At 38.2% G+C, this 25144-nt stretch overlaps 1 protein-coding gene across 1 annotated transcript; it reads right to left on the minus strand.

The window, feature by feature from the left end:
* Window positions 1-1047: 1047 nt before the first annotated feature.
* Window positions 1048-23582, minus strand: ankrd24 (ankyrin repeat domain 24; the record flags this gene model as incomplete). Its single annotated transcript, XM_084417795.1, has 22 exons — window positions 1048-1863; window positions 1953-2018; window positions 2450-2605; window positions 4799-4975; window positions 5073-5306; window positions 6948-7285; window positions 7372-8075; window positions 8754-8920; window positions 9945-10108; window positions 10217-10367; window positions 10596-10715; window positions 11793-11921; window positions 12751-12837; window positions 13481-13503; window positions 13980-14155; window positions 15015-15121; window positions 15278-15348; window positions 15459-15516; window positions 15597-15661; window positions 15729-15817; window positions 15926-16056; window positions 23547-23582. The coding sequence occupies 22 exons, from the start codon at window positions 23580-23582 to the stop codon at window positions 1792-1794; spliced, it is 3321 nt and encodes a 1106-aa protein (XP_084273921.1). The 3' UTR covers window positions 1048-1791.
* Between the last annotated feature and the right edge of the window lie 1562 nt (window positions 23583-25144).

Here is a 25144-nt window from a genome sequence, read left to right on the forward strand (position 1 = left end):
CCACATTTTCTGTCATATGTCTTCCCACATTATCTGAAAACATTCCAGTGCCTTACAAGTATTTATTTATTATTTCAAAAACATCTTACCACTTATTTATGGTTTATGCTTTCTTTCTGCATCCCAGCTCTTGCATAGAATGTGTCAGATGCATACTTAAGAATAGCATACTAGCACACTGCTATTTCAGCCATAGACAAATGCAGCAGAAATAGAATTTAAGGTTGAGCTAGTTAGCATATTTCAGTTGGCACCTGCTGCTCTAGCCACACCATGTGGGTTAAAAAAGCATTTTATCCACTGACAGCAATTTAAAAGCAGCTGTAAGCAACATTTATAGGCCTAAATACACAAACATTTCAAACACACGGGATTCCTGTGCCAGCCGGGCAACTGACATTGAGATGAATGGGAATGCTAACGGCTAGCTTTCTCCAGGTGTAATAGACCTCCTTGCCAACAGCAAAAACCACTTACTTTACTTTCTCAGGATATTGTTTCTCTATGCTGTGTTCCTCTTAAAGCATTCTCAATAAAACTGAACAGGAAGGGAAAAATCATAAGAAAATGTTTGGTTTATTTTTAAAGGAACAGTACTCCCAAAAATGAATGTCATCCTTTAAGAGATGTGTCTAAATATGTGTCTTGTGCTCTCAAGGCTGCATTTATTTGATCAAATATACGGTAAAAATAATAGTAATAGAGTGAAAATATTTATTTATGTGATGCAAAGCTGAATTTTTAGCATCTTTACAACAGTCTTCAGTGTCACATGATCCTTAAGAAATGACGCTCAAGAAACATTTCTTATTATCAGTGTTAAAAGTTGTGCTACTTAATATTTTTGTAATAACTGTTATACATTCTCTTCAGGATATTTCGATGAATAGAAAGTTAAAAAGAACAGCATTTATTTGAAATAGAATCTTTCATAACATTAAAAATGTCTTAACTTTCACTTTTGATTATTTTAATGCATCCTTGCTAATAAAAGTCAATTTTCGATTTTTTTTTTTTTTTTTTTTGTTACGGAAAAGAGCAGCTTGGACATTCTGCAAAGTATCTCAGTTTGATTTAAACAGAAGAAAAATGATACTAGTTTAAATGAAGAGATAATGATCAAATTATACATTTTTACTTTGAAATAATCTGATTGAAAAGGAAAAGTGAAAGTGAAGTGAAAGTGACACGTGACGGCCAAGTATGGTAACCCATACTTGGAATTTGACCTCTGCATTTAACCCATCCAAGTTAATGCACACACATTAGGAGCAGAGTAGTGAGTAGTTAACACACACACACTGCAAACATGGATACACACACCCAGAGCAGCGGGCAGCCTTTGTGTGGCGCCCGGGGAGCGATTAGGGGTTAGGTGCCTTGCTCAAGGGCACCTCAGTCATTTCCCACCGGTTCTGGAATCGAACCAGCAACCTTTGGGTTACCAGTCCAACTCCCTAACCACTAGAAAAGAAACCTGTATTAACATCATAATGTTCTTTTTTTTATCACAAAGTAACATTTGACACAGTATTGTGAGAGGCGTGCAATGAAAGTGTCAACCGCAGAGTCGCAAAGAAAGACGAGCAGCGTTTCTCAGTGTTTATTGAAACGTGGTACAAAATTTTCAGTGTTCTCTCTCATAAATCATCAGGTACAGGAAATAGAATCATCTCTGTCATGTTCCAAAACTACATCTTCTCATTCATAGTTTCAGTGCCTCTCTGTGACGGTGCACAGTGCTGATACGCTTCGGCTCAAGGCTATGTATAGCTATTAGTTAAAAAGCAACTAATTTTGACCTTTATGTGTCATACGGAGGATTTGGAGCAAAAGCGCTTGAACTTCTTCATCCATCCGACCCTGTTAGAGTCAAAAACAGTTGCACAGATAAGTGTAATATAAGACATCAGATGTTCCTGTAGAAGTAAGGTTGGGTTTATGAGTCTCACCTGTACAGCAGCTAATAGATGAGAACGATATACTGAAACGACAGCCTTGTGTTTGCGCTCCCAGTCCTGAGCACAAGAAGAAAGAAAAGACTTGGTTGTATTCACTTCTACAAAGTCTGGATTTAGTTTTTCATGCTTTAATGTTCATTATTTTTCATTGTTGCAGCACCTCTCTCCCCAGTCTGTCAGTAACGCTCTTTTTAGTTACGGTCTCTATGAAGCCCCACTTTCCAGAAAGCGCAGTGCGCTCTGATTGGTCGGCTGGACCAGTGTGCTGTGATTGGTCAATCACTTCGAGCTTGTTTTGGAAATGTCACACCCCTTTCAATAACCGTGAGTTTTAACATACTTAAGGCAACTCAACCAGGCCTCATCACTTTTTTTTGTGTGTGTATGCTTTGGGCGGGAATTATACAAATGAGGAATATTGTTATGTGTTCGTTCCCGAAAGAAAACTCAAAACTGATAAAGGGAGGATGACGTTATGCTTACAGTACCTGGAGTTGCTGTGTAAGTGTGGTCACACGGTTCTGCAGTGCCAGCTGTTGTCCAGGTGTCCCTGAGGATGGTGGAGATTGGGAACGTCCCAGCGGGGGACTCAAAGCCCCCAGAGCCTCTTTCAGACGAAACACCTCCTTAGACAACTCTGTGATCTAAGAAAGAGGAAAAAGAAAGAATCAAATCTCCATATCATGGGTTTTTGCATGCATTGTGCATCCGGATCAGGTTTAGAAAAAGATGTCACTGAATGTTAGATAAAGGTACAAAAATATAAATGTTTTACGTTACATGGATTTGATTCGATTTACAAGAGTCAGTAACTGCCCTCAAATTTGAATCTTTCTGCATAAGAACGATGATCATATTAGCTTCCATACTAACTCACGATAACGTTCTGTTTATTATAAGCAGTTATGTCGTCTGCTGCTTTAAATGCTCAAGCTCTTTAAAGTCTGGTTGATTCTGATTGGCTTTCAATGTTTTTATCGTTCATCGGCTGGAAAAGCGTTATGAAAGTGATTCCAACAATATCGTTCCTCTGCAGCGTTATCGTAATAGTTTGGTGTGGACCTATTCTCATAGAATAAAAATGATTATTATAACTGTTTAGTTATAGTTATTGTTCTTTGTGTGAACAGGCTTATAGGGGCGAAAAAAGGCAATATAGTCAATTAAAGCTACACTGTGTAACTTTTTAAGTTGATTCTTAGCAAAAAACACTTTGTTCTATCAAAAGTATATGTGCTCATTCATGTGTAATTACTTCCACCAACTAATAAAGTATTCTCGTAAGCGTAAAATCTGCCATTTATAATACATACGAGCGAGTCGCTCGAATGGCGGCAGCCATGTTGCGCCTCCATCTTGAAAATACATTCGCCAAAGAGGGACATACCTGGAAATTCAAGCATCGCCTTTCGCGTTTTACACTCAGTGACACCGTGACGAATGCGAGGGGGAGATTACTCGCGACTGCCGGCAGATTTGAAAGATTGCTGAAGATGAAGGATCACGCCTATTTTCGAGGACATGTAACAGAGTCGCCAAGGAAGCGAAAGAGAATTAAAACGTCAACTAAGTAACTTTTCCCAGATGGAAAGAGCTCATGAGGAGCAAATATTTTAAAATGGACGCCGAAGTTGCCTGCTTTCTTTTTGACAGGTAATTCAGCCTATTTGTGTAAATTCGAAGTTTTATAGTTGCTTGTCTAACCATAGCATGGTTGTGCATAACGCCAGAACGACCTCTAGTATAACTTGCGTTACTTTTCCTCGCGTCAATGGTGAAAAAGTATTGTTTACCTTGTAACATAAATCTGTGCTGCGACGGATCACAGGTGATGAATAGTTTTAAAGGCGCAATTTTTGCGAAGTCGAACTGGAAGCCATGTTAATCTTGGAATAATACGGCCACCGTAGGAGTTAAAACGCCCTCGGAATTGAAAGGAACAGACACTAATATTCACTGGGTAGTCATATACAATTTCACCGCTAGATGGGGGAAAATATCACACAGTGTAGCTTTAATCTTACACAAACCTATTAGTTCAAAAACTTAATTCGTGACTCATTTGCTCAATTAATTCATTCAAACACACTAATTCATTCAGGAATGAAACATAAGTGATATATAAGTGAGTCATTGAATCATTTACTTAACCGATTCGTTCAATACGAATGATTTATTCAGTGCCACCACTGCTGTGTGTGTGTGTGGTCCAGGTAAACCCTACGTTATGAGGAATTTTTTTGGTCCCCATGAGGAAAACAGCTTATAAATCAGACTAAATGATGTTTTTTGAAAATATAAGAATGCAGAGTAAGTTTTTATATAAGTTTTAATAAGTTTCTTATATAAGATATAAGTTTTCTGTGATGGGTAGATTTAGGTTAGGGGACAGAATACACAGTTTGTACAGTATAAAAATCATTATGTCTATGGAAAGTCCCCATAAAACATGAAAATACATTGTGTGTGTGTTGCTCTATTTTCATTGGCAGAGCAAAAACAGACAATGACAGTATTGTGTCTAAAATGTAAGTTACTCAATATTAACTTATTATTTTTGTGCCGTTGGTCTGGTCTTTTGTTGCAATTTGCGTACCTGATTGGTGGAGTTTTTTTTTTTTTTTGCTGAATCTGAATCATGAGAAATATATCACCAGGAATTCTACTGTTGAACAGGATTATTTAAAAAAGTATAAGTTGAAATAATGTGGGCTGATGGCTTCAACGAATGCATATACCATCGATTAATCTTGTAGCTCACAGTAGGTCTGTCTTTAATGGAATATAAATTATCGTTAAAACTCAATTCCCTTATGGAGACTCTTCCTCCCTCACACCTTGCGGTCTTTCTCTTTGACGAGCCCCTGCGAGTGCTGGATGTCCTGGTGCAGCTGTTGGATGTGGGTGGACTCAGCCTGAAGATCCGCCAGCTGCTTTTTAACCGTCTCCAGCTGAGATTCAGCCACCTGACGCTCGCTCTTATTAAATAAAGCATCCCGCTGCACCTGGAACACCTGCGGAGGGACACTTTTTTAAGATGTGTGCAAATAGGTGGAGTGGAAACTGTCATACACAACATCAAGGACAACACACACACACACACATACACACCTCAATGCAGGTCTTCTCATGTTTGCGTGCTAGATCAGCTAACTGGGCTGTCAGTGTGTTGATCTCAGCCTGTAGGGAGAGTCTCTGGGCCTCGTGGTCCTCTTTGGACACCAGTCCCTGTTCTGAAGCTTTCTGTGATCGCAGCTCTTTCAATTCGGTCTCTCTCTCACTCAGAGAATCCTGCGCCGCTGTCGCACTCTGCCGGCTCTCCTCTAGAGAGCGCTCTAGCTCTGCCTGAAGTGAGGAAGAATCAAGCTTAGTGTACCATAGTACAGTGGTTCCCAATTCCAGTCCTCGTGACCCACTGCTCTGCACATTTTGTAGGTCTCTCTTATCTGACACACACAGTTCAGTTCATGGAGTCTCTCCTAATGAGCTGATGATCTGGTTCAAGTGTGTTAAATAAGGGAGACATACAAAATGTGTAGAGCAGTGGGTCACGAGGACTGGAATTGGGAACCACTGCCATAGTAAACTCTTAAAAAGAAATGTTCCAAAAGGGGCTTTTCGCTGTGATGCCATAGAAGAAATCTTGGGTTCCCCAAAGAACCTTTTCGAGAACAGTTCTTAAAAGAATCATTTTCTTTCTTAAGTGTGAAGAACATTTTAATAATCTAAAGAACCTGAATAGTTCTTCATGGAACCACATTGCCAATAAAGAACCTCTGTTTTTAAGATTTAAGAAAGCTAGTTTATTACTTACTGAATACTAAAACTGTATTTCATAAATGTTATTGTTTTTCTGCCACATGTCCTCATTATGTTGCAAGCGAGTGCCATTAAAGGCTCACTGAAGTGCAGCTTTGTATGATGCGTTGAAAGTCATTTCCACTGAAACAGGAAGCTAAGGCGGGACATGTTGAATGGCTCCTCCCCCTTTTCAAATAGCCAATAGCGTTTAGTTTACCTCACAGACTGCAGGTCACTTGCAACACCATGATTAAATCGTAGAGGTGTGAATAAATTTTAGCCATTTCATTCTTAACCAATGTACAGTTGGAAACCGGAATAAAACTCGAGCGTTTGAGCAATTGAAAACACATCTCCAACCCATATTGTTCTGTGACGTGTCACCGTTCGATTTGGCCAGGTGGTATTTATAGCATAGGGGTCGGGAGTCGCGGGACGTTTTAGATTCTAGAGAGCAATTTGATTGGACAGAAGATGTGATGAGAAGCTGAAGTACGCGGTGATGTCATAAAATACGTGATCCATTTTAGCGGAAGTTAGATTTGAATGCTTATATCTCCTAAATGCATATTTTGTCATTGTTTTGGAACACACCAGCTTATTCATAACCTTAAGGCTAACAGATTCATACTAAAAGCTAAAAAACTTAAATTTTGATTTCAAGGGGCCTTTAAAATATATTCTTTATCATTAAAACAGTTATTTTGCATTCCAGTCAAAGTAAAAAAAAATCATGGCAGTATTTACCACACTGGATTACCACACTGGAAGTATTCTGTCTAGTGTGCTCTGATGAACACTTCACATTTTGGCAAATGTAGCAAGTCATTCTGGTAGTCTGTGCATTCAGACTATTCACAGTATACATACTGCATTTCACTGACATTCATAACTCCTCTCCCATGGCCTCATTGGAAATAAACTGCTCTTCAGATTCGCCAGTAGTAGGTACTTTCACCTACTGTTTTATGAATTTGAATATTTTGTTTTTTGACTACTATTCACTAAGGAAGTAGGTATATTTGGAGTCAGGGATAGCCATTTTCATTTTAGTAGCTTTGAGAAATCTACTTTACATAAGCGAATCAATTCTTTTGTGAATCATTTTAAGTGCATAATTAAAAAGAGCCGATTTCCAAAGAACAATTTGTTTGCAAATTGAATATAGCATCTTATGTAACTCACCTTGACTTTATCATGTTCTTCCTTACTAACTGAGTCTTTTTGCAGCGCCTGCAGCTCGGCTTGCAGCCTGGCGAGCTCGGTTTGAGCATGCTCACGCAGCGCCCTCTCTGCTTGCAGCTCTTTCTCAGTTTGAGCTAACTGCTGGGCTACTGCGGACAGCGCCTCCTGGTGTTTCACAAGTGGTATTGCATCTTTCAGTTGTAGTACATCATGAGCCCGGCTCTCTCTCTCGGCACACAGGCTGTCCAGAGCTTGTGCTGCCTCTTGCCTCGCAACTTCCAGCTCCTCCTGTATCGCCTCCAAGGTCCGTCCCCCCGGCGAGAGATGCATGGAGTGCTCTGATTGGTCGAAAATTAGTTATATTTAAAGGCTGGAATCAAATGGTTATTTCCAAGAGTCTCGGAGGGACAACAGGTGCACTCACCAGATGCAATGGAAACCTCTGAGCTCTCAGACGGGTCCTCGTCGTCCTCATTTTCGTCTGTGTGGGAAGGGGGGCGGAGCCTTTCCAGCTCCAGCAAGGCCTGGTTGAGTCGCGTAGCCACGTCGGCTCGTTCTTGAGCTATCTGGTTAAGCTGAAGACCCAAAGTGACCTGAACCTCCTCGAACCGAACTCGAGGGACGCTATCCTTCAACTCCCTCTCAAGTTCTTCCACCTGTTTCTGCAACCCGTTCACCGGCGCTCCCTCGCCCTCCTTACGCCCAGCCGTTTTGCTTTGCTCCAGGGCTTTTTCCAAGTCTTCCACCTGCTTTTTGAGGCTCACAACCGTCTCGTTCTCCTCTTCTCCCTCTTTCCCTTTCCTTCTATCCTGCAGATCTGCCTCAAGTTCCTTTACCCTCTCTTTCAGCTGTTGGATGGTGTCATTGTCACCTTCACTAAGCCTCTCCCCATCTTTCTTTTTTCTGGATAGCTCCGCCTCCAGCTCCTGCACCCTCGCTTTCAGCTGCTGGGTCTCCAAATTTGTCCCTTTCTCGGGGGCCTCAGAGCCCCGTTCAGGCTTCGCTCCTGCGTCCTCCACGGAGTAGACCCCTAGAAGCATTTGTTCTTTGAGTTCCTCTAGCTCTGCCTGGGCTTGGGCCAGCTGTTCCTTCATTGCGTTTTGATGTTTCTCCTCTTTCTCTTCAGATCTGAGAAGAAAAGCAAACATTTCAATTACTTGACAGGATTCATAAGTGCATGAGTGGTGGATATTAGTTTAGTGCAAGTTCCAATATCTACCAACAACATCCTTGTCAATAGTCAATGTTCTCTTTAATTATTATTATTTATTTTTTTCATTTTGAGTAAATATTGTATAAAATAAGCGGTCACTTAAATTCAGCAATTTTGTTTTTAAATTAGTTTTGTTTGTCATAGGGAACTATAACTAGAATAATAACAAAGTGCAGTAAACTGTAAAACTAATTGCACTACAAACCAGTGTGTTTATGATATATTTGTTTATGATTTTGATAATGCATTTAAAATCATATAATAACAAATACCAGTTTGCAGGATCAAGCAGCAGTTCTTGGACAGGCAAAATAACTGCAAGCGAATGACAACGAAAGCCTTGCAAATTTACGAAAGTTACAAAAATAAGGTGGATAACATCCAGTAAAGAAACAAGAACATAATAATGACATTGCAAATGAGAATTCCTCTAAAAAATTACATCTCCCGAGTGAAAATGAACACATTGAATAAACGTCTTGGCGACACGTACAGTTTGTGCTATTAGTGAATCAATTACATGAATCGAAAATAATCTGAATCATGTCAAGAAAAAGATTGACATTAGCCTGATTTCATTTTAACTACATTACCCAGGATCCTCTGCAATGCTTGAGGCTTCAGTTGAAGCCTGGGTTCTGGAGTATTTCTCCTGTAGTTCCTCAAACTCTTTCCTCAGAGATTCATATTGAGCCGTCGAAACGAAATCTGGACCCGAGCTCTGCATATCCGTGTCATCCTTCTCAAACATCTCCAGCATCTGCAATGCAAATGTTTTATAGATTTCTCTTTAAAGACAGCACATGTAGTTGCCATATGTTTGCCTCAGCCATTACCCTCATAGTGTTCTTTGATCTGTTTGTTTAACCCTGGACTTCAGTGAAATACAACCCAGGTTTTGAGAACTCTTGCAAACATTGATTTATGTCAAACATGCAGTTATATGTATTCAATTTGCTACAAACAATTTCGACTTAGCTCATTTGCATGAGAAAACATGAGCTTTTCACGTTCCCCAAACATTTCCCACAAGGGCTTTGTAAGTGGAATGCCGTATTAGCGCTTAGCATTACACGCCATGCTATTTTTACCAGAATATGCTACAGTACCACACTGATCTGATTAGCGCTATTATAATGTCAGCTGTCTTTAAGCTTTATAAATAAACTCTCTGTATCTTTAGACCATGAAACATGTGATTAAAATTGGGAGGCATGTGTCAACATGTAACGCCGTCTCTATTTGGTTTGATCTGAATATCAAGAAATCTGTCAAAAGTAAAACAATTTATTTTATTCTTATGAAAATAAGGCACATTTTAGATTTTTTTTTTGCATCGTGACCTTTTATGTTACAGTTAAGCACATTTCCCACTTATACTTTAATGCAAAAATAATAAATCTAATTTTCATTGTTTTTCAACGTAAAAAAAATAACATTGAAAATCACCATTGAGAATAATAATAATAATACAAGAAGTAAAAAGTCTAGGTATATTACTATAATATGCAATTCACCACATTATATGCTGTAAACAATATGTTAAAATATGCTGATTCAAAGTGAATATATGAGCTATATATCCAGCATCAGATTACCTGTGATGCTTTAAGAAGCAGGTCAGATGCAGTATGTGGTTAGCGCATATATGTCTGTTTTTATCTTGTACATCTGAACAACCTTGCTAAAAACATCTAAACATGAGGTCAGCGTTCTGTGTGTGTGCATGCCTGTGATTTTAATGCTTTGTCTGCATGTGAGTGTTTAAAGGAAAGAGGCTCCACCTGCACTTTGAGAACCAGGTCGACATTCTGGGAGGTCAGTTCCTCCACTTTTCTGCGAAGCTGCTCCACCATGGCAGGATTCCCCTGAGAGGCGCCCTCGTCCCGGTTCGCCGGCGAATCAGCATCTAGTCCTCGTGATTGCCTAGACAGCAACTTCTCTGCTCCTGATGACATACATATAAAAATGTTCAAATAATGTCTACTTATCAGAGTCTTTCCAACCAAACTGATGTTCATTGATCTTGATGTGTCAGGAAGTGTTCTTGGCTCACCAGGGAAGTCCAGCATGTCATCTGAGTCCTCGGCGTCTTCCGAGTCACAGGTCACGCCGCTCACCCGAGCCGTTCTCAACTCCTCCAGCTCGGCCAGCAGCCGGTCACGCTCTGCCTCAGCCTCGCTCAGACGCTCTCTCAGAGAGTTTAGCTGAAAAACAATTGTCATTCAACAAAATCATTCAAATCTAGGTTGCAAAAATGGCAAACATCATATGTTTTGATTTATTGGCGAGTACTCCTGCGGTTGACAATCAAAATTTTCTGAAGGTCAAGCATCCCCTTTAACTGAAATGTGACTTTTCAAGAGTATCAAATCTCAGTTTGTTCCCTGTCAGTGCTAATAAGTGTATTATAGTTTTAAAAAAAAGTGCAGTACCTCCTCCAGGGCAGTGGTGGCGCTACTCTGCTGCTGCTCCAGAACTTTAATTTTCTGCAGTAGGCGACCTCTCTCCAGTCTGAGCTTACGGATCTCTTCAAAGACCTCCTCATCCTCCGTCTGACACACAAACACACATTGCAGCATAGTCACATGGAAAACTACATATGTGATTATTCCAAATTACGAAATGTGTACATTATCATAATCAGCTACCTTTTCTTACCTAGGCTTGGCTTGCTTGTCTATTTTTTTTTTTTATAATAACAAAAAAGTTACATTTACACACAAAAAAAAGGCCCTTTACCACCACACATCAAATGAATAAGCTTCAGAATGAGGGAAATGTAAATTCACGCCTGTACAGTAGAGGGAGTAGCTCAAACAAACCTTTTAGCTGTGCTGCCATTCTGGATTGCTATGGAAGCTTGTTTCCGCCACAGAATAAAACATTTTAAAGGATAATTCCGACTTTTTATCTCACAATTATGAGTTTACATAAAATCAAGTCAGAATTGCGAGATATAAAGTCAGAAATGCGTGATATAATCTCGCAATTGCATGTTATAAAGTCAGAATTGCGAGAAATAAACTTGCAATTGCGTGTTATGAAGTCAGAATAAGTCTCAGTCTTGTGAGATGTAAACTCAAGGTGTAAAACCGAAGGTCAGCAGCAAAGGCATTGGATAATAATAAAGTGAGATTAAATACATAAAGTATATTTGTGTAATTTAACATATTTAATTATTACAGGTTTGTGCAATATTCAGAGTTTGCATTTCAATGTTTTTATTCATTTTGAGGAACACTGAATCTGTTTTTGTGCAAGTGAGATGAGTAAATATCTGCTCACATTTAGTCTAGAACTACAATAACCATCATGTTAACACAAAACGCCTCTGCACTTATTCTCAATTTCTCTCAACATAGGGATAGGAGAGCTGTCAGTCAATAAATGGGAGAACAAAGTAACTTGCGTTAATTATTTGAAAAGTAACTTTTTTGTTGTAAAAGTAATGTTACTTTACTCGTTACTTTAATAAAGTAATCTGATTACATAACTCGCGTATCTTGTAATGCGTTACCCCCAACACTGATTATAATGTACTGTAACTGCTGACTATGGGTTATGTTGGAACAATCAGGGCTACAATTCATTAAAAGCTTTTAAAAGTTTTCACATTCGTTGCCACTCACAAGGTTCTCAGATGGGGGACGTTGGGTCCTGGGAGCGGGAGAAGGTGGAGAAGGGCTCTGGGATTCAGGTGATTGTGTGGGGTCAGGGGGAGGTGGTATACTTGAGGCGTCTGAGGAAGGGGGCGGGCCCTGCAAAATTATTATGCATAAGCCATGCATATGTAAGTGAAAAAAATGGGTGCCATTCAATAACCATGTTTATGAAACTAGGGCCCTATGATTTCAGTAATGCAGAAAATGCAGACTGAATCACAGAATACAGTCATAAAAATGGAATTTACAGCATATTTCAATTTAACCATTAAAACCAGAGGAATAAAAATTCAAAAAACTGAATTTGTGAAAAAATTAAACAGATTTCATTGAACCCTGTGTATGCACAAATATGTGCGTGAAATCTATGTACGAATGTTTTCACACACAAAAATCATGATCATCAATAACTTTCAAATTGTCGGGAAAGCCCTTATATGGAGATGGTCGCGGCATATTTTATGCAAATCACTAACCTTGGGCATGCGCTTATTTAGAATATTCCAAATTCATTAACATTAGAATGAGGTTAAGAACAAATTCATCTGCGTACAAACGCTTTATGAATAAGCCAGACATTTTGTTTGCGAGAAGTTCTCCTGTGCGCATAAATACGAATAATCCATGAAATTATTAACTAATGAAACCCACTGTCATGCATTTAAAGGAATATTTCACGCAAAAATGAAAAGTCCACGCTGTTTATTTGTCCTTTTCAAGCTTTACAGTCCCTTCATTGTTGGAATAGAGCAGTGTCAACATTTATTAAAACATCTAATTTTATATTCCACAGAAAAAGAAAAGACAGGGTGAGTAAATGATGACAGACTTTTTGGGTGAACTATCCCTTTAAGACAAATGAAAAAAAAAAGCTTTCCTTTTTTTTTAGCAATGTTTCACGGGATCCATGAATCCCATGTTGTACCTGAGCGGGAGATTTAGGAGGAGGAGGGGCTTTCCTCTTGCGGGGTGTGGTTCCGCTAGATGGGGGATTGGGAGTAGGAGGAGCCTGCTGGTGTGGGCGGGGTTTCAGGATGCACAGGTTAGAAAGCAAAGCAAGTAGCAGCAGTGTTAGTCAGATTTGTAACATACGCTTCTGTCTTCACAACGTCAATGAGTTCTTAAAGGTGAAATGCATTCTTTTGTGATGTTAAAGTGAAAATTGGTTTAAATACTTTTTCCTATCCCTATCCTCACATTAGCAAAAGTTTGCCGGCAAAAAAGTCCATTGTCAATAGTGTAGTGATGTATAAAGCACAGCTCACACAGAAGTCCTTCATGAATTCACTTGACCAACTTAAAACCATTGCGAAATATGTGTGGAAAAGTCATTTGCCCTCAAACAGAATTCAAGATTGCATGGATTCCTATTCAAATGACTGGATTTCGGCCACAAAAATTCGCAGAACAATGATAAATGTGAATGCATCTTAAGCCATTAGTTTAGGCAAGAAATTGGCAATTCAGTCTAGTGCCACAAGGGGCGCAAAAGTGACACACTTCACCTTTAAATCAAGCAGTTTAGATACTACAGTTACCCTACTCTAAGTTGAATTACAACAATATTTGTGAAACATTTGTATTTTACAGCAGCATAATGCATCCCTGGACTGACCTTGAAGGTTTTTTTTTTAAATGCCATTAGTAAGTATTACCTCCTCATTCGAACCCTCAGCAGCTGGGAATGCACAGGACAGAAATAAGAAACAGACAGCAGTGCGGTGAGACTTACACACACCACTCCAAAAACACATTGTAAACCACGTTCAAACACATAACTATATATAATCTTCCCGTTCCACCACATGTTCACTGTTGCAGTAAAAAAGAGGCAACATGAAAGCAGACAGGCAGCGCATTTATCACTCTGTCAGGTGGTACGACCACAGGGGCCCTTTATTAACACTGGGATCCATTTCCATCTCAGTCCGACATATGTTTCCAATCAGCCTTTGTAACTCGAGTTAGCAAACTTCTCTATGTTTTCATCCATTGACCCAACGTAACATCTGCTTTTTAGTCTCTCCTCTCAGATTACAGGCGTATCCAAGTGGAGATGGGGCCAAACATCAGAGGCGAGGGGATGAAGAACCACCAGGCTCCAGATGGCCCCTCTCTCTGAGGAATTAAAGGTGAGGGCGATATGTGTGTTACCTGCGGTCACGCCTTCGTTCTGCAGAAGCTGGGTTATGTTGTGGTTGCCGGCAGTGATGCTGTAGTGGGCGGAGTTATGTCCCAGGGCGTCGGTTAGGTGTGGGTTAGCTCCGCCCTTCAGTAACATCTCTACAGTCTCCATGCTGTCACTCTCGCAGGCCAACATCAACGCTGATCTGCCTCGAAACACATGATACCACACAGGACAATAGAGTGCATTAGTGCACGGGTTCCGGAAGTATATTTTCCATTCATTTCTCCCATAGGGATTTCAAAAAAGTCTTCATTAATGGGATGGTTCAGCCAGAAATGCAAATTCTGTCATCATTTACTCTCCATCATGTTGTTCAAAACCTGTATGAATTTCTTAGCTCTGCTGAACACAAAAGAATATATTTTGAAGAATGTTGGTAACCAGACAGTTCCACTTCCATTGATGTCAATGGGGCCCAATAACAGTCTGGTTACCCATTTCATTTCTGGGTGAACTATCCCTTTAAAGTGTTTTAAGGCATGAACCAAGCCAACCAGCTACAAGGTGAATCATAACATTACAAACATTTTAAAGAATTGGACAAAAATATAAAGGTACAAGGAAAGAACTACAATACCAAGAAGCATTGCGAACAGCATAATCAAAATAAAAACTGATGGAGAAATATAAAACTACCCAAAATGACTAAAAACAACAAAAAAAAAAAAAAAGAAATTAATAATACAATAATTACATTAAAAATACACGTCTGGTGGCTTTTCACTGTAGTAAAAGTTATTAAGAGATGTGTGACGGTTCGACACGCTGATGTCAATTATGTTATAATTTTTACATTGTGATTTAAACCAGCATTACTTTAGTAATATTTATATTCTATTTCAGCATATTTCAATAAAAAAACGAAACAATTTATAGCAGTTTTAGTTAACAATACTGATTGAAACCATGCAGTATTTTGTCCTTTTTGAAAATAAAACAAAATCAAATCAAATTTTAAAGATCCTTCAAATTTTATACCAGTTGTTTAAAGCATATCCAACCTGCCCTGGTTATCCTGTATATTAGGATTGGCTCCTCGTTCCAAAAGAAAGGCACACAGCTCGACTCTGCTCATCTGGGCCCCCAGGATCAGTGGAGTTGACCCATCCTAAGAGAAAACAGGAAGTTCAACCCTTTAGAACTACTGTACTCAACATTTGGTGGAAACGTCAATGCATACACCAATACAAAGTATATCTTGAATGTCACTTCAGATAAAAAGTAAATGACCTTTTCACATAGTGTTTTGTTCGAATGTACTTACTCCATCTTGAGCGTCAAGGTTGGCTTTAAAGTCCCACAGAATCTCAGTGCAGGACAAGCAGCCACTTACAGCTGCACAGAAACAAATACGTAATGAACCATAAACAGCTTCCTATTACGCACAAATACAACGTTTCGTATAATGTTCATATGTTTGAATATATTAGAAGCGTTTTTATTACCAGCATGGTGAAGGGAAGTCCTCCCGAAACTGTCCGTGGAGTCGACAGGAATCCTCTCCTACAGGACGAACATTACAACTGTACATCAATATTAGCTCTATTTTTCTTGGACTATGGGATTGTGTTCAAGACTCCTACCTGAAGAAGTCTCTTTAGACAATCTGACTGTCCATTTTTAGCAGCAAGATGGAGAGCATTAAAACCTACAGAGAGAATCTCATTGAAATCTTTCAATACTTCCATTAGTAAAACTAGTCAAGTGAATCGTACCTGTGCCGTCTGTTATGTTGATGTCCACCCCATGAGAGAGGATGACCTCTAGACAATCCAACCGACCTCGAGATGCACAAAGATGGAACCTGTGAACAATGTCTTTGAGTGTTGATGTGTTTTTTTAAAAGAATATGTCACTAAAGCGAGGCCAACGTATGGTTTAACATCTGAGTTAAAATCAAAAGTTCACTCACGCTGATTTGCCCTCCGTGTCCAGTTTGGACGGGTAGAGACCTTTCTTCACCAGCAGCGTGGTTACTTTTTCCGGATCATTCTGTTCAACAGCCTGCAACAATCTATCATCGGTCTTACTCCAGTCCTGACTCTGAAACACAGAGACACAAACTCACAAATACACATCATTTATAATAACACATTTAACCTTTTAAAGTTTACACCTTCTCCAATTTACTGAAAAAATTACAAACAATTTTAATTATACATGACCCAAATCTACTGCATAATCTTTTACAAACATAAACTATATAAAAAAGTATAAATTCGGAAACTATTGTCTAACTATTGTCTAACTGATCAATTCGCTTTAATAAATTCAAAATCTTAAGACATTTTCAGAGAATATATCTTGAATTTTATTTTATTCCACTGGCAAACAAAAAATTATTTTCTTTTAAGTATAAAAAAAGTGCTGTCAAATCGATTAATCACTATTATTATGTATTATTATGTTTATATAATATATGAGCGTATATACTGTATATTTTATATATATATATATATATATATATATATATATATATATATATATATATATATATATAAATGGGTGTGTGTACACACACACATATACATGTATAGAATATATATATATATATATAAATACAGACATGTGTAAAAAATTTAATATCATGGAAAAGTTTATTTATTTCCATAATTCCATTTAAAACATTAAACTTCCATAGATTATAGATTCAGGGCCCACAACTTAAACGATTTCAAGTATTTAGTTGTTTATTTGTACATAATTTGGGCTTCCAGCTCATAAAACCCACGAAAACAGGATTTCAAAAAATTAGAATATTACATGAAATCACACAGTAATTACACAGTGATACCATGGTCATTGAACCAGGTTTTGGTTATTTTGGCAGTGTGGGCAGGTGCAAATCCTGCTGGAAAATGAAGGAAGCATGAAGTGCTCTGAAAATGTCCTGGTTAGACGGCTGTGTTGACTCTGGATTTAATAAAGCACAGTGGACCAAAGTCCTCTTTTCTGATGAGAGCAAATTTTGCATCTCATTTGGAAACCAAGGTCCCAGAGTCTGGAGGAAGAATGGAGAGGCACACAATACAAGATGCTTGAAGTCCAGTGTGAAGTTTCCACAGTCTGTGTTGGTCATCGGCTGGTGTTGGTCCACTGTGCTGTCCACTCAACGCAGCCGTCTACCAGGACATTTTCAGAGCACTTCATGCTGACTTCATTTTCCAGCAGGATTTGCACCTGTCCACACTGCCAAAATAACCAAAACCTGGTTCAATGACCATGGTATCACTGTGTAATTACTGTGTGATTTCATATAATATTCTAATTTTTTGAAATCCTGTTTTCGTGGGTTTTATGAGCTGGAAGCCCAAATTATGTACAAATAAACAACTAAATACTTGAAATCGTTTAAAGCCCCATTATGTAGGATTTCCGTTTTGGTCAAACAACGACCCCTAGAGTCGCTGTGGACTACTTGTATTTAACGTTACTGTCGTAAATACCACTCACGCAGAGCAGTCTCTTCACTCACTGATCCTGAGCCTGATGCCCCTGTATACCGGTCCCTGTTCAGTCGGATAGAAGCTGTAACGAGTGGCAATAAGGTGTGTCCCCTTTAAGAGCTGCGCGCGCCCTGTTTAACTGACTCGGCACAGTCTGTATTGTATGTGCGCCTCGAACACACCGTAAGCGGATTGTTTCTGTTTGATGCTCATTCTTGTCCTATTTTTGTCTATCAAGTAATGCTGTGGACGGTAAAACGTGTGACAGACAGTTACACGAGTTCGATTGGGGAATAAACACAACGCGTTACAAATCGTCGGACATCAAACAAACAGCTAGCCTCCGAAGATGTCTACTAATCCATCAACAAGAACGCCAGGTGCTTTTTAGCTCACACCAACGAGTAAAAAGCTTGTCCGAGTGATATACAGTATAAGCAATATACTTACAAGTCCAACAGCATGCGAGGACGTGTTGGGGGAAGTCCTATGCCGTAAAGCAGTCGAATTTTGTAGTTCTTTTTGTGCGCGGGTGTTACTACCCGAACCCCGAAGTTTAAAAGTACGATTAAAAACTATACAAACCCCATCAGGCTATGGCAGACGCGTCATTCAACCTATTTTAAGTCGATGTACTATCACAAGCGTTTTGGAAATATATTATGAAGGTTGAAAAGTTACTTAGTGTTACTTAAAGTTGTGGGCCCTGAATCTATAATCTATGGAAGTTTAACGTTTTGAATGGAATTATGGAAATAAATCAACTTTTCCATGATAGTCAAATTTTTTGGAAAGGGTCTGTATAATAATATATATATATACGCACATATATTATATAAACAAAAACGTTTCTGTTAGATGCGATTAATCGATTTGATAGCATTAGTATAAACAACTAAATTGTGTTAGATTTGTAATTGAAACAGAAAAAAACTTTTATCCAATAGGGTAAGAAAATACACTTGAATTCAATATATATTAACGGTCTCCAGTCATTTCAGTAGATTAATAATAGCTGATTTATTTTACATGGAGGAGACCCCTCACGGAGGCCGCCATTTTGAGATCACATGACCAGCAGAATAATGCTGCGTTCATGCCATGTCGTAAATACCGTAGTCTCGAGTTGACAAAGAAGTTTACGTATGTAACGTTCAATATATCCGAATAACACTCTATTCGGAGCTGTTCACATTCTCGGACTGGGAATTATGCTTTTCTATGGCAACGCAATCAATGGCGAAATTAATCTGCAGTGGTCAGGTGGTACAAGTAAGAGCTCAGAAAATTCCCATCTTACACGCTGTAATTACGAGCTCTACGAGGATGTGAACACTTTTTACAAGTTGAAATCTCGTAATTGAAGTAATTACAACATGGCGTGAACGCACCTCAACTCTCTTTATAAATGAAGCTGACTGTGAATTGCACATTTCAAAAATGCCATCGGCTGTGATTCCTCACCACCAATAAGACCAAAACCATTTGCATCTTACAGCACAACATGCGTCAACCAATGAAATACGGAATTTTTTTTGATTATGGAACAATTAAGAATGTGGTTCCACTACTGCTAGTTACTTCATAGCAACATTTTGTTAATTTGTTCATTATTACGTATTACGTTAAATCACGACCACATTGTACAAATTCGTTCTCTGGTTTTAGATCAATCACGACCATTGTTGTACTCATTTATTCTATTGTTTTAGTGAAATCGCGACCATATTGTATAAATTTGTTCCCACCTTTTAATTAACTCTCCAGTTCTGTTCGGTCATTTTTGACCGAAAAAATTGCACGTTTAGGTTTTTTAGAAGTTTTTACTTCATCGAAATGGTAAGAAACTTGGTGAAGATTTTGGCACTTGCTATGTGAACACACACACACACACACACACACACACAAAAAAATCATAGACATGATTCGAAGAGGTTAAATGGTCCTGAAAAAAATTGTCACACTTGTGACTGGTTCTGGGTCAAAAATGACTGCATTGGAAATTAAAGCATAACTTGGTAACTTTTTTAACTTAATAAAACTGTCTAGAAATCATTTGGATGGTTAAACAACCTGTTCTGGTGATATTGGTGACTTTCCCCGCTCCCCCCAGCGTTCCCAGGCGGAAAACCAACCTTGCAACTTGGGGACTACCGTCCCGGCAAGATAGAAATTGGAAGTCTCGTGAGAAGCGAGAACGAGAAGCGAGAACGAGCGCGAAACACGAATTGCTTTACGGCAATTCGACATAAACACACACGCATGTATGATGTATTACCAGATTACCCACCTCGGTAGACATAGCTCCACACGATACAGTTGGCTTGCTCCGATCAAAACAAACGCACATGAGCAGCGGTAGAGAGGGGGAGGAGGCCGCCGCAAGTGAGTTTTTTACGACCGTGTTGTGAAATATACGCCCCCCCACAGCTGTAGGGGGAGCTCGTGGGGAAAACATGCGACAACAAAAGGGAAAATCAGCGAAGAAGTGACTAGAGTTCGCTAGAGTTGCCGAGTTCTCCTTTAATGGGAGACAAATTTCATCTAGTGGAAAGGTTTGGTACTGCACCCAAACACAATCTTACTAAAAACTCATTTTTTGAGATATCAACCTCAAATGTGGAGCACAACTTGTTTAGATTTATAGCTTTGATTTTCTCACAGTTTTAGAGTAAAACATGTTTTGGAAAATATACAGGCTATTTCATATATAATTTAAAAATAGTATTTTTGTGCATTTTTCATAATAATAAACTTAAACTTCTAGAACTTTTTTAGTTTCACTTAAAAAAATAAATAACATAATTTCATATCAAGATAATCTGCTAAGTGTCTTCTTTCAAAAGAGACCAAACTAATGTCTGTGCTCCAAAGCATTCAAGATTTATGACAGTTTTTTTTTAGGTCTATGAGACCTCTCAAAAAGTGATTCACAGGTAATAAATTGATCATAACTATTTGATAAATATAATTTAGTCCAATAAAATCCCCTAAAAATACAAGTAATACAATTAAAAACATTATTGAACTATAATATAGTGCATTCATTTCATTGAAATAAAAAAAAACTATCATCAGAGGCATTTTAATCATGTTGTACCAATTTCATTCGACTCATTCTAGTTCAATCGCGACCACATTGTGCAGATTTATTCCTGTTTTAGTTCAATTGTGACACCCTCATTTTCATTAAATCAAAATATTATGGCCAGATTTGAACTAAAAACAAGGGAATATATTCATAAATCATAAGGACACGATATCTTTTTTGCTTCTCAAGTACATTCATCTTGTTTTGAGGATGTTCTGACTAAAAAAAACAAAAATGAAACGATTAAGAAATATTGTTGCAATGCAGTCTCCTGTTTCCGTGTGTATGGCTGTACGTACCGTAATGACACCGTAACACATGCAGAAGCGTTTCATTGGGCTAAAGACGACATGAGGATCCATAGAGCTCAGAGGACGAATGAAACCTCTGCTTCTTTCCTCTAGCCATCCACACTATGTGCTCTCAACAAACACCCTGAATACTTCCACAAAAAAGTTCAAATGAACTGAACCTGAACATTCTGCCAAAGCTGTCTCAAAAGAGCCAAGGTTATGACTTTATATCTAATCTGTCGGTAACAACACGAAGGAATATGCGACTCTGATTATATATCCGATTGCTGAAATCTGTCCTGCTTATTCGGGTGCAACTCTTGCTATGCCGTCCTGTTCTGCTGTCTGCGGAGATATACGACACACACTGCAGTCACTGCCTGGCACGCACACACCTCTCTCTCCCCGTGTCCTTCTTTTTTACTCTCCATCCCAATTCTGTCTAACTTCTCTCTCCTTGTAATTTACTGTTCAGGCTAACCGTTCTCTGGTCCCAAAGCTACTGTATTAGCATCAGGGGGTGAGAGCTCAGCAAACACCAGAGAGAAATACGCAGTCAGCAATCAGACTGAATGGAGGTATAAAAATAAACAGTCTAGTGCACACTAGTATATCACTTTCATGCTAACTCAGTCTGATTAAGTCATTTCCTGTGATGATGTGATGCTGTAGAATAACAGTTTTGTTTTTAGTCAGTGTCCAAAATAGTTTCCAAAATAGCTTTAGCAAAAACGCAATGCATTTTCTCTTTATAAATATTGATGACTCATCTTTTTCACACAAAGCAATAGTGTAGCAATATTTTTGACCAATCAAATGCTCTCTAGAATGATGTAGGCTTTTCTCTGAACTTCCCTTTTAAGAGAAGACATTATTTTGTGATTTTGCGACATTTTCTCCAGCAAAGACTCCAGCATGAAAGTCAATATAAAATAGTGTTCACAAGCCATTTTACTTCTGTAATGTGACATCTTTTGAGTTAAAAATGTAGTCTCGAGTTGCATCAGACCAGAGAATCTTATTTATCACCATCTTGGAGTCCTTCAGGTGTGCTTTCATGTGTCTTGCACTGAGGAGAGGCTTCCATCGGGCCACTCTGCCATAAAGCCCCGACTGGTGGATGGCTGCAGTGATGGTTGACTTACTACAACTTTCTCCCATCTCCCGACTGTATCTCTGGAGCTCAGCCACAGTGATCTTTGGGTTCTTCTTTACCTCTCTCACCAAGGCTATTCTCCCCCGATAGCTCAGTTTGGCCGGACGGCCAGCTCTAGTAAGGGTTCTGGTCGTCCCAAACGTCTTCCATTTAAGGATTATGGAGGCCACTGTGCTCTTAGGAACCTTAAGTGCAGCAGAAATTTTTTTGTAACCTTGGCCAGATCTGTGCCTTGCCACAATTCTGTCTCTGAGCTCTTCAGGCAGTTCCATGATTCTCATTTGCTCTGACATGCACTGTGAGCTGTAAGGTCTTATATAGACAGGTGTGTGGCTTTCCTAATCAAGTCCAATCAGTATAATCAAACACAGCTGGACTCAAATGAAGGTGTAGAACCATCTCAAGGATGATCAGAAGAAATGGACTGCACCTGAGTTAAATATATGAGTGTCACAGCAAAGGGTCTGAATTAGGACCATGTGATATTTCAGTTTTTCTTTTTTAACAAATGTGCAAAAATGTCAACAATTCTGTGTTTTTCTGTCAATATGGGGTGCTGTGTGTACAATAATGAGGAAAAAAAATGAACTTAAATGATTTTAGCAAATGGCTGCAATATAACAAAGAGTGAAAAATTTAAGGGGGTCTGAATACTTTCCGTACCCACTGTATATATATATATTAGTGCTGTCAAATCGATTAATCGCATTTAACATAAAAGGTTGTAATATACAAACATATTTTTTCATAATTTATATACTGTACATATATATACATATATACATATATATATATATATATATATATATATATATATATATATATATATATATATATATATATACAGTATATAATTATTATTATTATTATTATTGAGTAAAAGTGTTTAATAAGAGCCAACCATCCAGAGAAATATAACTTTTCTAACACACTCTGATATATTATCCATCCATCATTGACTTTAGTAGCAGCAGAGACAGTTTCCCTGTGGACATCTGACCCAGACATGAGGCTCAAATGAAAGATAATATTAAAAACAAAGAGAAAACAAGCAGCTCACTTTCTCTCCCCTACAGTGGGTCATCTATCTGTTCATCCCAACACGACTTCAAATCTGATACACACACCACCACAGCAGGGGGAAAACACACACACACACACACACATTTCGTCTTCACACAGGGATTACATCCAATAACATAACGTTTTATGAATATTAAAGAAGATGAAGAGCCATAAAAGCTTCCAATGTTAAATGAACACTCAAAACAACGAAGACCGCAGTATATACTCAGTCTGTGAGTGAGTGTGTATGAATGTGTTTCAATAATTGAACACTACAGAGGTCTCTGGTTACAGGTGCCGTCTGCATGCTGGCCTGCTCCTCTAATGGTAAAACACATTTACAGACACAAAGCAACAAGTCACCAAAATACTCAAGAGATTTAACAGTTTAGCTAATATAAAACAGTTTTGCAGACATAATGGCTCGGATTAATAGTCAAACATAAGAAATCTAGCATACTTAGTACGTGACAGGCTCTTACCTCAGTCTTCTTGAACTTTGCTTTTAAGGTTTTCATCTTGTTCTAAAGTAGTTCATGAGCTGTAATGAACAAAACAACACATTTTTTTTAATTAGGAAATTAAAATAGTCTACTGTTTTACACACACGTGCTTGTGAAAAGTATTATATAGGCCTATAAATAATCTCTGAAATAGGTTCAGTAAGTCTCACATTGAATCGATAGCAACTTTGCGTCGTAGTTTATTTTGTATCATTATTTATTTTTTTAATTATCGCTCTTGCTCTGAGTCTAAAGACTCAACTCTAGGAAGCATATAAATAAACAGAGAAGCTTTATAGGGTATGCAGTAAATAAAGCAAGATAAATGCACAATTGACTTACATTCGGTGTCTGATGTTATTCTTTTGCTTTCCTAAGGTCTGCAGTATGAGAGATCTGTCCTGTGGTGGGATGCCCTGACGTCATTTGCAGAATACACGCCTGTTGGACTTGGCAGACTGGGCACGAAATCCGACCAATCAGCGACGAGGGGCGGGTAGTAGAGTCTTGATTGACAGTTCCGCGCACCGCATGTTTCAAACTTCAGGTGTCATGTGCGATTCACCGATACGCGTTTCTTTTTTTTATACAAAGCAGTGTTAAATAATAAAATAAGAATTTTAATTTAATTAGAATTTAATAAGAATAACATAAGAAAAATGTGAAATATAGCCTATGTAAGTATAGGCTGGCTATATGAAATAAAATGTAAAAAAATACCTAAAGCCAATCGTCTAAAGTTTAAAATCCTAATAGCCAATCAGTGCTTAGAATGCATGTATCACCTGGCGTTTAAATATTGCACTGGGAATACGAATTTGAAGCAAATATGATTATTTTCTTAAGCCGGTGAGCCTTATGTTTTATTTCTCAACACATTTATTATATTATTGATTATATAGTTAATTTAAAAGTAGCTATAACACTGTAATTATGTTAGTACTGTAAAGATGTATGTGTTAAAAAAATAAATAATCCCAAATGGCTGAGGAGCACGTGGATATTCAGATGAGGCGATAGTTATGAATCACCACTTGGGGGCGATAAATACTAAATTAATACGTTCATATTGGCTCTTCAAACATTTTTACAATGCAGTACAATACGACATATATATGTGTATAGTATATGTACAATATATTTTATATTATAATATAAATACGTATTAAAATATTATATAATAGTATAAATTATATGTATATAATGTGGAATTATAAAATAAATAAAACTAGTACAGCAAAGGGAGATGAAAATAGTAATATTTATAATTATTAAATGAATGAAACATATTTTGTGATTTATTATATCGTTTTATTTTCACATTACTTCTTATATTCCATTAGAAAGCAGCACATGTTGTGTATGTAAAGGTAATAACAGTTTAAGAACAGTTAGCCTACTGGTATACCTTAGGCAAAAATGCAAATCTATGCATGTATAATATTCAAACCATATTTCAACCTTTATCCTTTTCCCTTCGGTCTCTCTTTAAAAAAAGGGCAATTTCCCTCTCTGTACTGTCATTTTCTTTGTCCCAGGAGGCCCTTCCTCTCTCTAACATGTCCCCGTTTGAAAGG

The sequence above is a fragment of the Rutilus rutilus genome (assembly GCF_951802725.1).
Source record: "Rutilus rutilus genome assembly, chromosome: 8".
NCBI lineage: Eukaryota > Metazoa > Chordata > Actinopteri > Cypriniformes > Leuciscidae > Rutilus > Rutilus rutilus.